Below are 14,523 nucleotides of genomic sequence, written 5' to 3' on the forward strand. Positions count from 1 at the left end.
TATATATATATATATATATATATATATATATGATAATTTTATCTAAACAACTATTTTTTAATATATATATAGATAGATAGATAGATAGATAGATAGATAGATAGATAGATAGATAGATAGATAGATAGATAGATAGATATACAGTGTATATATATTTATATATAGAGCGAGAGAGTTTTGACACCCCCTCTATGGGGTTTCCAATTGTAATGACTCCACACTGACCACACAGACCCACATGATGCCACAATCTCAGGGGTCTGAGTTTTACGACTGGTTGCAATCTCTACTCTTTTGTCTAGTATTTTACTGTTTTCTAATAGTTTACTATAATAATCCTTCCTGCATCTCCTTACAATATTTGTTATCTTATTTTTGAGTGGTGCAAACCACTCCAACAACTGGCTTTGTACCCGTGTACCCGTGTTTGTACCAAAAAAACGAGCATGGTTGCTATTGTTAGTATGTGACGTATGTGACGAAAATCAGTATGAAAATAGAGACATGGTTACTATGGTCACTGACATTACGTCAGACCACAGCTGATCAGGCTATATAAGACCTTGCACCACTCAGTTCACACGGGTGTGATTTATTAATACATATACAGACATATTTCTGACTCATAGTGATGGGGTAGCCCGCCCACCCATTAGCCATCAGTACTATGACTGTGACATCATATTGATGACATCAGTGTACTCCATATATGGAGAGAGAGGGAATGGGAGGCCCAAAATGACTCCAACAACGCCATCAGAGCTGCAGGACCACAGAGAAAATGGCAAAAGCCAGAAGGAAAAAGAGTGACTTTTTTTGCAGAGTATACTGATGACGAGTGAATGATACTTATTGGACAACCTTTTTCATAGGACAGACACCTTTTCTCTACTCACTCTGTTTCCCAGAGCAGAGGAGGGCTATGGACAGTTCAGAGACCTGCCTACCAGTGACATTGTCTGTAGAAGATTTCATTTATTTTATTTCATTATTAATACAAGAGCAACATGGCTTCTATTTTATCATGCTAACTTATCCCTTGAATAGAAAGCCTGCTGTTTCTATTCTGATTGGCCGTTGATAATGTCACCATGGGGCGGGTTCCTTAAATGTCCACACCCCCTCTCTTAGACACAGACTGAGAAGAAGACAAAAATGGCATCATAATATTAATGATGATGTCAATATATCATATAATGACCATTAGTGTGATATGTGTAATAGTACACTAACACTATTACACATTACACTATGACACTATTATACTATTAGACACATTACATTAGGACACTATGACACATTACCCTATTAAAATATTACCCTATTAACTATTACACTATTACCCTATTACACTTATTAGCCTATTACACATATTACCCTATTACACTAATTAGCCTATTACACTATTACACATATTACCCTATTACACTTATTACACTATTACACATATTACCCTATTACACTTATGACACTATTACACTTATTAGCCTATTACACTATTACACATATTAACCTATTACACTATTGCACATATTACCCTATTACACTATTACACATATTACCCTATTACCCTATTACCCTATTACACTAATTAGCCTATTACACTATTACACTTATTACACTATTACACGTATTAGCCTATTACACTATTACACTATTACACATATTACACTATTACCATATTACCCTATTACACTATTAGACGTATTATCCTATTACACTATTACACATGTTACCCTATTACCCTATTACACATATTACCCTATTACACTATTGCACTTATTACATCTGGTAACGACATACGGTGACCTACGGCACCGACCAACCTATAAGATTTACCAACCGACCTATAGGATTCATTGACCGACCTATGGGCCTCCCGACCGACCGACCCATGGGCCTCCCAACGGGCCGACCCATACGGGCGACTGGCCGACCCATGCGGCCGACCGGCTGACCCATGCGGCCGACCGGCCGACTCATTAGCCAAAGTTTGAAATTATATTGTTTTAAACTAGAAAAGCAGTTCCTGCAGAAACTGCATGGACCAAGTTGAGCATGCTCGGAATTGGAGTTATGGCTGTTTAAAGCCCAGCCAATAGGAAGCCAGTGGGGGCGGGGCTTAATATGTTACAGCCTGTTCTGTAAGACTACCCACCAAGTTGGTGACCTGTAGCATGCTTGGGACCAGGGTTATGGTTGTACATAGGCCAGCCAATAGGAAGACAGTGGGGGACTGTGTATGGAATTAGATCTACAAATCATGGGGATGGGACTGTGCATGAAATTAGATCTACAAATCACGGGGATGGGACTATGTATGGAATTAGATCCACAAATAATGGGGATGAGACTGTGCATGAAATTAGATCTACAAATCACGGGGATGGGACTATGTATGGAATTAGATCCACAAATCATGGGGATGAGACTGTGCATGAAATTAGATCTACAAATCACGGGGATGGGACTATGTATGGAATTAGATCCACAAATCATGGGGATGAGACTGTGTATGGAATTAGATCTACAAATCATGGGGATGGGACTGTGTATGGAATTAGATCTACAAATCATGGGGATGGGACTGTGTATGGAATTAGATCTACAAATCATGGGGATGGGACTGTGTATGGAATTAGATCTACAAATCATGGGGATGGGACTGTGTATGGAATTAGATCTACAAATCATGGGGATGGGACTGTGTATGTAATTAGATCTACAAATCATGGGGCTGGAACTGTGTATGGAATTAGATCTACAAATCATGGGGATGGGACTGTGTATGGAATTAGATCTACAAATCATGTGTGTGTGTGTGTGTGTGTGTGTGTGTGTGTGTGTGTGTGTGTGTGTGTGTGTGTGTGTGTGTGTGTGTGCGTGCGTGCGTGCGTGCGTGCGTGCGTGCGTGCGTGCGTGCGTGCGTGCGTGCGCGCGCGCCTTACTAGCATGTGTGAGACACTCTCAGTAGTGTGTGTGAGCCAGGTACACGAAAGTGAAAGTTTCAGTAGTGTGTGTGAGAGGTACACGAAAGTGAAAGTGGAATTGGGCAGCCTCAGTGTAGTGGTTAGAGCGTTTGCCTTACATGCAGAAGGTTGTGGGTTCAAACCAGACTCGAGGCAATTCACATCTGTGCCATGACCATATGGTGTTGGTCCATACACAGTCCCATCCCCATGATTTGTAGATCTAATTCCATACACAGTCCCATCATCACGATTTGTAGATCTAATTCCATACACAGTCCCATCCCCATGATTTGTAGATCTAATTCCATACACAGTCCCCCACTGTCTTCCTATTGGCTGGCCTATGTACAACCATAACCCTGGTCCCAAGCATGCTACAGGTCTCAAACTTGGTGGGTAGTCTTACAAAACAGGCTGTAACATATTAAGCCCCGCCCCCACTGGCTTCCTATTGGCTGGGCCATAACTCCAATTCCGAGCATGCTCAACTTGGTGGGTGGTCCCACAGACTTCCAAAGAACAAATACCACTTCCAGTTTTCTACTCCCTACTTCTGGTTTGTCTGATTGCCGATGTAAATTTCACCCACAAACACAGTTAGGGACCAGTCGAAATTTAGAAAAGGGGGCCCTGGAGGAAAATAGGGGAGGGCCATGTCTTATTAATTTTAGTCAGAGGGAGGGTGAGCTAATTTTATTTCGAGTCCAAGGGAGGGTGATCCAATTTTGATAATAAAATAGTCCGGGTTTTATATATATATCTAATACTACAGCTTTTCTGAATTAAAGTACAACTTTGGTCAACGATACCCCTCTGTTGCTTTCACTTGGTTCTTCCCAACAGGACCGGTTTTCATTGTTCTCCGTCAATCATTGTGCTTGGCCCCCACTTCTAAATAGCTTCCATAGCTTGCTGTGTTAGGCGTTAGACTTCGAGACCATTGTCAGCGTTGGCCGTGAGTTCAAGCCTCACAGCGGACAGTTTTTTTTCGCGATTTTTGCGGTCACTTTATTTTCTCACATATTAAAAACGCTAGCAGATTAATGTTAGGAATAAATAATACTCAGGTAAATGTGATATTAATTAATAGGGGAGGGTGATTCCTTTTTGTTTAATCACCTGTTCACCTATTTTCATTCACAGGGAGGGTGATGTTATTTTATATCAGGACACATACATTTCCTCCAGGGGTACCCCTATTTAAATTTCGACCGGTCCCTTATAGGCAACTATACACTATTTAGCATTAGTATTTTGCAATAGTGAATACTTAATTCATCATGAATACATTGTTTGTAATTAAAGCATTATTCATAGCAGTTATAACTTTACTTACTTTATTCCACCATTTTTTTTGGCATCCTACTACTTCCACATACTTAATTGAAGCTAGAAATGTTGTTCAAACTTATTTATGCTTGTACTTTTCTTTTTACAAATTTTACAAATGTAACTTTTTGTAATTTTTTTGTAACTTTTCTTCAGCTTTAATACATTTTCTACTGTACATCATCCACATTTCAGCACTGCTTTTCTACTTCTCTAAAGTCGACAACTTCCACATACTTTGTGCTAGAAATTATTGAAAATTATTATTTTGTAAAAGTTTTTGAATGAAGGAGGGTCAGATATGTCTAGGTTTACATAGAGGTGCTATCTGTGGTTGCTATAACAACACATTCGAACCTGGACTGGACTGGATCAGGGAACTGCTTTTCTAGTTTAAAACAATATAATTTCAACCTTTATTTCATCTTTTTATTGATGCAAGAACAATGGCTTCTATCTATTAGATTGGACCATAAATAATGTCACTGGTAGGCAGGTTTAAGAAACTCTCCATAGCCAACCTTTGAGACACAGTGACACAGAAATGCTGGCATTTTACAATGAGCATTAGTGAGGACAAATTATATGAAGATATGGTGAAAATGTTTGAAGTTGTCCTCTAGTCTAAGCAGCAAATGTAATTATTCTACCCATTTTCAAACTATATTCAGATAATTGGTTGCCACTAATGGTCATTATATGATATATTGACATCATCATTAATATCATGATGCCATTTTTGTCTTCTTCTCAGTCTGTGTCTAAGAGAGGGGGTGTGGACATTTAAGGAACCCGCCCCATGGTGACATTATCAACGGCCAATCAGAATAGAAACAGCAGGCTTTCTATTCAAGGGATAAGTTAGCATGATAAAATAGAAGCCATGTTGCTCTTGTATTAATAATGAAATAAAATAAAATGAAATCTTCTACAGACAATGTCACTGGTAGGCAGGTCTCTGAACTGTCCATAGCCCTCCTCTGCTCTGGGAAACGAGTGAGTAGAGAAAAGGTGTCTGTCCTATGAAAAAGGTTGTCCAATAAGTATCATTCACTCGTCATCAGTATACTCTGCAAAAAAAGTCGACGTAATGTCAGTGACCATAGTAACCATGTCTCTATTTTCATACTGATTTTCGTCACATACGTCACATACTAACCATAGCAACCATGCTCGTTTTTTTGGTACAAACACGGGTACACGGGTACAAAGCCAGTTGTTGGAGTGGTTTGCACCACTCAAAAATAAGATAACAAATATTGTAAGGAGATGCAGGAAGGATTATTATAGTAAACTATTAGAAAACAGTAAAATACTAGACAAAAGAGTAGAGATTGCAACCAGTCATAAAACTCAGACCCCTGAGATTGTGGCATCATGTGGGTCTGTGGGGTTTCCCATTCATCAGTGTGGAGTCATTACAATTGGAAACCCCATAGAGGGGGTGTCAAAACATTTTTGTTTTCTTTGTTTGTTTGTTTTGGTATGTGTAAGGGGGGGGGGTAGGGCAAAATCAGAATCTCCACCACCCTCCTGGTAGAGACTATAATAAAATAATGTGGAATATTATATTAAATCATGTTAGTTAAATAGGTGTTTAGATAAAATTATCATCTCTCTCTCTCTCTATATATATATATATATACACTGTATATCTATCTATCTATCTATCTATCTATCTATCTATCTATCTATCTATCTATCTATCTATCTATCTATCTATATATATATATATATATATATATATATATATAAATCACAACCGTGTGAACTGAGTGGTGTAAGGTCTTATATAGACTGATCAGCTGTGGTCTGACGTAATGTCTGACGTAATGAAATCACACCCGTGTGAACTGGGTGACCATAGCAACCATGCTCATTTTTGAGCGAACAGACAGACAGACAGACAGACAGACAGACAGACACGTAAACTAACAAAGCCAGTCGTAGGAGTGGTTTACACCACTCAAAAAAATAGTTGTTTAGATAAAATTATCATATATATATATATATACAGTATATATATATATATATATACTGTATATATACTGTATATATGTATATATATATATATATATATATATATATATATATATATATATCTCAGTTGTGTGCGCGCGCGCATCTCAGTTGTGTGTGTGTGCGCGCATCTTAGTTGTGTGTGTGCGCGCATCTTAGTTGTGTGTGTGCGCGCATCTTAGTTGTGTGTGTGTGAGGCAACATTTTCAGTAGTGTGTGTGTGAGGTTTCACTATAGTGTGTGTGAGGTTTCACTATAGTGTATGAGAGGTTTCACTATAGTGTGTGTGAGGTTTCACAATAGTGTGTGTGAGGTTTCACTATAGTGTGTGTGAGGTTTCACTATAGTGTATGAGAGGTTTTCAGTTGTGTGTGTGCGCGCGTCTTAGTTGTGTGTGTGCGTGCATCTTACTTGTGTGTGTGCGCGCATCTTAGTTGTGTGTGTGCGCGCATCTTAGTTGTGTGTGTGCGCGCATCTTAGTTGTGTGTGTGCGCGCATCTTAGTTGTGTGTGTGCGCGCATCTTAGTTGTGTGTGTGCGCGGTTTCACTATAGTGTGTGTGAGGTTTCACTATAGTGTGTGTGAGGTTTCACTATAGTGTGTGAGAGGTTTCACTATAGTGTATGAGAGGTTTCACTATAGTGTATGCGAGGTTTTCAGTTGTGTGTGTGCGCGCATCTCAGTAGTGTGTGTGTGCGCATCTCAGTAGTGTGTGTGCGCGCATCTTAGTTGTGTGTGTGCGCGCATCTTAGTTGTGTGTGTGCGCGCATCTTAGTTGTGTGTGTGTGCGCGCATCTTAGTTGTGTGTGTGCACGCATCTTAGTTGTGTGTGTGCGCGGTTTCACTATAGTGTGTGTGAGGTTTCACTATAGTGTGTGTGAGGTTTTACTATAGTGTGTGTGAGGTTTCACTATAGTGTGTGTGAGGTTTCACTATAGTGTATGTGAGGTTTTCAGTTGTGTGTGTGCGCGCGTCTTAGTTGTGTGTGTGCGCGCATCTTAGTTGTGTGTGTGCGCGCATCTTAGTTGTGTGTGTGAGAGGCAACATTTTCAGTAGTGTGTGTGTGAGGTTTCACTATAGTGTGTGTGAGGTTTCACTATAGTGTGTGTGAGGTTTTACTATAGTGTGTGTGAGGTTTCACTATAGTGTGTGTGAGGTTTCACTATAGTGTGTGAGAGGTTTCACTATAGTGTATGAGAGGTTTCACTATAGTGTATGCGAGGTTTTCAGTTGTGTGTGTGCGCGCGTCTTAGTTGTGTGTGTGCGCGCATCTTAGTTGTGTGTGTGCGCGCATCTTAGTTGTGTGTGTGAGAGGCAACATTTTCAGTAGTGTGTGTGTGAGGTTTCACTATAGTGTGTGTGAGGTTTCACTATAGTGTGTGTGAGGTTTTACTATAGTGTGTGTGAGGTTTCACTATAGTGTGTGTGAGGTTTCACTATAGTGTGTGAGAGGTTTCACTATAGTGTATGAGAGGTTTCACTATAGTGTATGCGAGGTTTTCAGTTGTGTGTGTGCGCGCGTCTTAGTTGTGTGTGTGCGCGCATCTTAGTTGTGTGTGTGCGCGCATCTTAGTTGTGTGTGTGGGCGCATCTTAGTTGTGTGTGTGAGAGGCAACATTTTCAGTAGTGTGTGTGTGAGGTTTCACTATAGTGTGTGAGAGGTTTCACTATAGTGTATGAGAGGTTTCACTATAGTGTATGAGAGGTTTCAGTTGTGTGTGTGTGAGGCAACATTTTCAGTAGTGTGTGTGAGAGGTGAGTTTGAATTATGGCCCATACGGCACCCCATAATTATCATGTCCCTGCACCATCTGCCTTACACCTACAGCACACACACCTACTGTATGTTGTTGTTTTGTCTTCTAAGAACATAAGTACCTTTTCAAATTGCTCAGCATGCCACCAATAAGAGAAACTTAATACAAATCCTTTCCAGGAATTTACACAAACATAATTATTTATTTAGCTTGTTAAAGCCCACATAATTCTCCTATCAGCTGAGCAAGCTGCTTCTGCATGTCCTCCATGCCTGGCTGAGATGAACAGAATTCAATGTGTGTGTGTGTGTGTGTGTGTGTGTGTGTGTGTGTGTGTGTGTGTGTGTGTGTGTGTGTGTGTGTGTGTGTGTGTGTGTGTGTGTGTGTGTGTGTGTGTGTGTGTGTGTGTGTGTGTGTGTGTGTGTGTGTGTGCGTGCGTGCGTGCGTGCGTGCGTGCGTGTCCTTACAACCTGCAGTCAGTCAGTCTCTCTCTCTCTCGCTCTCGCTCTCTCTCTCTCTCTCTCTCTCTAATGAAATAGCCCTTATCTCAGCCACACGGTGGGTTCTAGGGATAGTTCCCCTCTGGCTTGGTGGGGCGTGGTGGGGAAATGATTGTTAATTGAAGGCAGCCAAGGGTTGCCAACCCCTGACACACGCTCAATAAACAGCTCTGCTGCTCACAAATCACTAATTCTGAGTCTGAGGCAATCCTTTGTCCTTCACAGCACACAGGCACGCACACACGCAAACTGCTTTCTTACTCCCTCAATGCTGGAGGCTTTATTAATCTGATTCTTCCAAAATGCTTTTTTTCTGTCTAAATCTTTCTGTCAGAAATCGTATGTCCACCCAGACGTGGACTTCTTTTACTGTGTTAGAGTCATCATTACTGAACATCTGTGCCTCTCTGGGTGTTCGGCTGTGTTGTGCATGTATCGCTGCTGACAGAGTGGGAAGAGCAGAGGTGGAAAACAGAAATTCTCCTCTGGCCTCTCTCTTCCATCTCTCTCATTTGACAAATACAAAATCTCAACCTCCATCTGGAGCAGAGCTTCTCGTTCACTACAGGACTGTATTGTTTTCTCTGCCCTACTCTTCCCTCTCCACTCTGTTCCTGCTCTTCATCTCATCCCCCTGTCCAACCCCCCTGCCTTCCATTATTGTCCTTCTCCCTGTCTGCCTTCGCTTGGCCGTCTCATTCTCTCCACTTCCTTCTCCATCAATCCCTTCCATTGTGTCTTGTGGACCTCAAATTCTCCTCCTGCTCTCATTCATGCTTCCAGGCTCTCCTGCAGCCAGCGGGACGGGGACTCTGCAGATATACCTGATAGATATTAATGACAACCCCCCGGCGCTGGTACCCAAGGAGGCTCAGATCTGTGAGCGGGTGAACAGGAATGCCAACGGAGTCAACATCACGGCCGTCGATGCCGACATCGAGCCCAACGCTGGGCCCTTTGTCTTCGAGCTGCCCAGCTTCCCCTCCAGCGCTCGGCGTAACTGGACCATAACCCGGATCAACGGTGAGGAGAGGTCGTAGGCAGAGGATCATATACAGTATGGATGTTCTAGTACCAGATACTCATACCAGAACAAGTTATAGGATCTGTATTGAAGTGCTCTACAGTGCGATCCTTTTATAAGCATACCTTGTGGAAGAAAGTAGAGGTGTGCTCCTGTTGATGAGGTGCAATTATCAGGAACACAAGCAAGGTCTAAGGAAGATGCCGCAAACGTATAACTCCAACTTTAGTATTAAAGATAGTTCTGGCAGAAATGCTGCTTCTGCGATGACAACTGAATGTCTCCCATGGGATCAATAAAGCTCTGTCTATCCGTTCTTTTTCATCCTATATAGAAGACAGCTTGTCTGCCAAAATGTTTACTTTCATGAAGCATTGGATCTGAGTTAGGAGATCGGTATCTTTCTTACACCGAAGCATTTATTGTAGCTGTGACACGCTTTCCCCAGAATAATAACTAATATGCCAATTGTTTTAATACCAAATGACCATTGTTTGAATGAATGTGTGTTATTTTCATCAGTAGCAACTCCTCTCTCTCTCTCTCTCTCGTCACAGGGGACTATGCCCGTTTGGGTTTGCGGTACCAAGTGTATTTGGAGCCGGGGATGTACGAGGTCCCTGTAATCGTGTCGGACTCGGGGAACCCTCCCCTGTCCAATAGGTCTATCATCAGGTTGAAGGTGTGCCCCTGCGATGAGAACGGAGACTGCACCACCCTGGGGGCTGTGGCTGCAGCCGGGCTGGGCACTGGAGCCATCATTTCTATACTTATCTGCATCATCATTCTTCTCAGTAAGTACACACACACACACACACATGCACGCATGCATGCACGCACACACAGTCACACACAGCCATAATGTCAAAACTGCCATTGATTTTCTTTGATTGGCATCTCTCCCAAGCAGATTGTGTTGGGATAGCATAAAACATTCAGCAGGTAACACATAAACAGTACAGTAGTTGGTATTATAGATGAATGCCTCTGTCATGGGAATCCTCTACTGCATCTGTTGACATACAAGTCTCTATACAAACACATTACGCTGCCGGGTTCCTTTGTTCCCATGTGTTGCAGCACTCATGGGATTTTTAAACAGATGTACAGTATGTACAGCTGCACCTGTAGCCATACTGCGTGCGTGCAAATCACTCCTTTCACCTTCATATTTTTTAAAGGTAGACTTTTGTAGCATACTTTTGAGTGTTGTTTCTTTCCTTAAGTATGATGGTGTTTTGTAGCCGTGTGGAGCACCTGGTTGAAGTTAAACATGATGGCTGTGTTCCTACAGGTATGGTGCTTCTGTTCGTGGTGTGGATGAAGCGCAGAGAAAAGGAGAGGCATACGAAGCAGCTTCTCATCGATCCTGAGGACGACGTCCGAGATAACATCCTGAAATATGACGAGGAGGGAGGAGGCGAGGAGGACCAGGTGAGTGCACTGACATGATGGAACACCTGGGTACACACTCCTCGTTTGAACACCTGGGTACACACTCCTCGTTTGAACACCTGGGTACACAATTTACAATTCAGGCATTTAGTATATAACTGAGCAAAATCACTAAATGAAGGGAAATTAACCCATGTCAGTCAACACCAGGTGTGGTGGTGGAGGAATTACAGTTGCTAAGAAAACAAGTATGTGCTACAAAGTAACTACAGTAGGAGCACAAGTAGACCTTAAACCTTACATGTATCTAAATTGACAGATTGGCGGTTGGTATGGGCAATTGGCTATAAAAAGGACACACAGACAGATAGAGAAAGATCTCTATTATATGGGCATAAAAGGGACACAGACCAGACAGATAGATGGGTACAACACGTATAATGACAACAGGTATTATATAACCAGATGGGGCATGCATTCCCAACTTGCATCGTTCCCGGCTAAATTACATATCTACAGTAGCATCTGTCTCAATAAGCAACACTGATCAAGCTGTTTCCCTGTGACAGGACTATGACCTGAGCCAGCTTCAGCAGCCAGACTCTCTGGAACACATCATCAGTAAGCCTCCAGGTGTCCGCAGGGTGGACGAACGCCCCATCATCCCTGAGTCACAGTATCCCATCCGGCCTCTCATCCCCCACCCTGGAGACATAGGAGACTTCATCCATGAGGTGAGCCTAACTCTTTCTATGCTAAGTACGATATTTTGCGTACTATCCCGCTACACACTTTGTATGCTACGATATCAGATATGCCTATCTTGTACATAAAGCTTTATATCAAATATGAAACGGTTTCGCCGGATATCTACTTTTAACACCACCAGCACCAGGATACGTGCGCGCATGTCCCATAGGGTCCAATTCAAAGTAGCATCTTCTTTGGCTGTTATCTCTGAAAAATGTGGCACTGTCCGTGGTGATCATCCATCTGAGGTTCGGATGTGGTTTGTGATTTTATATCGCATCACACCCGACATGGTAACGTTTCTGGCGAAAGATAAACATCGTCTCCAACCTGGGAAACCGGAAATGAAAAGTACCCAAATATGGGGAAATAGCCCCGGCAAGGCTTACCTACCCTCTGCTGCCACCTAGTGGCAGATAAAGAATTAATAATGTGGGCTCATTATAATTCCCCTAACCTAAACCTACAGCTAAACCTAACCCTATGGGCCTAATGTTAAAATAGACCCTTGAAAAGCAAGGATCAGGAAAATGTCCTAACTCTGCCCAATTTCTTCATCCACATCTGTGTCTAAATTTCTCATCGTGGGGCTGGCCATTGTTCAGGAAAGCGGATAAACGTATTATTGTAATTTTATTTTTTTAATCCAATTTGAGGATAATAGCACAGGTATACTCTTCACATATGTCTGACATAAATGTCAGAGCTGAGATCGACTATCTAAATATGAAATAAATGCTTAAACATGTAGCTAAGATTAGAGGTTAGGATGGGGGTAACAAAATCATCAGTTCCCTGCAAAATTATGCAAATTCACAATAACATCCTCGATTTCTACCTGATAGTTTTGAAAGTTATGCTTTGTGTCTAATCTAATGTAACTCTCAAAGAAAGATACAAACAATGATATTTTGTAAAAACTGTCGTGTACATGTATTTTTGTTGGTCCTCCTGGAGCACTATAGTTCCAGCTGATGGACCAGACATATCAGTCGGAACAGCGGTGCAACGTAGGAGTGAGTGCTGCCGTGTAGCGGCCCAAACACCTTTTTCTTTTTTTTTTATCGCCTCAATGCTCCCTTTGTAACTTTAATTCTTGTTTCTATAGCCTGGTGGATACTGATGGCTGTGTTCTTTTCTCTCTGTGCTGTCCAAGGGTCTACGAGCAGCGGACAACGACCCCACGGCCCCTCCCTACGACTCCCTGCTGGTGTTCGACTACGAGGGCGGCGGCTCCACCGCCGGCTCCGTCAGCTCCCTCAACTCCTCCAGCACAGGAGACCAAGACTATGACTACCTCAACGACTGGGGCCCCCGCTTCAAAAAGCTGGCGGACATGTATGGAGGAGGCGACGAAGATTAAACTCTGTGCATGTCACACATGTGCTCCAACACACACACACATACGTACACGTGCAGACACAAACACACACACCTCTGCCCTGTCAGTTGGCCTGCCATGCTCTATCCCCCAACAAATCAGGGCTGAACGCTGTTCCTGAACACACATAATGATGACAACACACACTGACAAACCAACCGACCAATCAAATGATCTGCCACAGTGGACCGTGCCGAGAGGCAGTTCTGGGTGCCATTTCTTAGCCTTCTCTCCAGCTCTAAAACTGAAAATGACTGAAAATGGAGCTGTTCCAGACTGAAAATGGAGCCTAGGACTGCAGGCTTCCGATTGTTTGTATTTAAAAAAAAATGTGCTTTTTTTATTATAATTTATGCGAGACGTAGGTGTTAATTTTGTTTGTCTGATTTCATGTTTATTGGGGTTTGAGTTTAGATTCTGTCATCCAAACTCCCCTTAAGAGGTGAGCCATTTACTGTTGCTGAGGGTTCACTATACTCTTTCTTCACCAAAAGCCCTTCTGTCTGTCGTTGTGCAGATATTATACATTAGGCTCTGCTGCTTGCTTTGAGAACTAAAGAAAAAACAGACAGTACAGAAATTTAAGTCCTTCCTGTGTGGAAGGCTACTTGATATTGAATTACTTAGAAGAGAAGCACTGTTGTTTAAGAAGTGCCTTCAGTGGTGCGTATCTTGCAGACTCCTGCTAACTCAGGATTGGTTTTCATTTCATGGGCTTACCTGCCCACCATATGACCCATGACCCTTTAACTTGGACCTTCCCATGCTAATTGTGATTTCCTGCAGGGCCATGGTAGCTGCGGGACACGTTAGTGCTGCTTCTGGAGGCATCACTGACATATGAAGGTGTTCTGTTTATAAGCCAACAATGGCTCATGATAAGTTACAGACAAATGTATGTTTTGTCTGGCACATCTGAGCTCCTAGATCATAGTCAACTTGAATGTGATCAAATAACAAGAATGGACGTACGACATTGGAAAGAAGATGTGTCCTTGTTAATCATGGCTTTGATAGTGTTTGTGTTCGTTTTGAGGTCTGATTATTTTGCACCTACTGTAACACTTGATAAGGCGTGTTGCTGAGTTTTGATAAAAAATGATGAACCACTTTACCTTTTCCATTGCTATTTGAAGTACATACGAGGGTTATTTAAGTTCAGGTGGGGTTTTGCATGTTTATCTACACACCCAAAGGTTATCAACATGATACCAGTTATTGTGAGGTAAATGTGTTGAAAAAATAAAATAAAAAATATGATTCATGGACTACTAGATGACATCAAACACTTCTAGGATTACATACTGAATTGTGTGAGCACTAATCGTGTAATCATCTTTTCGTCTGTAGTTTGTTTAATGTATTATTTAAAAAAAAATGGGGGGAGGGATTGTCTT

At 42.0% G+C, this 14,523-nt stretch overlaps 1 protein-coding gene across 1 annotated transcript in view; it reads left to right on the forward strand.

The window, feature by feature from the left end:
- The window catches only part of LOC306932800 (cadherin-4-like), a gene marked incomplete at its 5' end in the record, with an annotated part of 241,182 nt that extends 226,875 nt beyond the window's left edge, over window positions 1–14,307 (forward strand). The window contains 5 exons of the mRNA XM_079514730.1: window positions 9,360–9,599; window positions 10,158–10,394; window positions 10,895–11,034; window positions 11,565–11,729; window positions 12,902–14,307. Of these exons, the coding sequence (XP_079370856.1) occupies window positions 9,360–9,599; window positions 10,158–10,394; window positions 10,895–11,034; window positions 11,565–11,729; window positions 12,902–13,108 (989 nt within the window). The 3' untranslated portion in view covers window positions 13,109–14,307. The remainder of the gene's footprint in view (window positions 1–9,359; window positions 9,600–10,157; window positions 10,395–10,894; window positions 11,035–11,564; window positions 11,730–12,901) is intronic.
- Window positions 14,308–14,523: the final 216 nt, after the last annotated feature.

The sequence above is a fragment of the Electrona antarctica genome, assembly GCF_951216825.1.
Source record: "Electrona antarctica genome assembly, chromosome: 2".
In the NCBI taxonomy this organism is placed as follows: domain Eukaryota; kingdom Metazoa; phylum Chordata; class Actinopteri; order Myctophiformes; family Myctophidae; genus Electrona; species Electrona antarctica.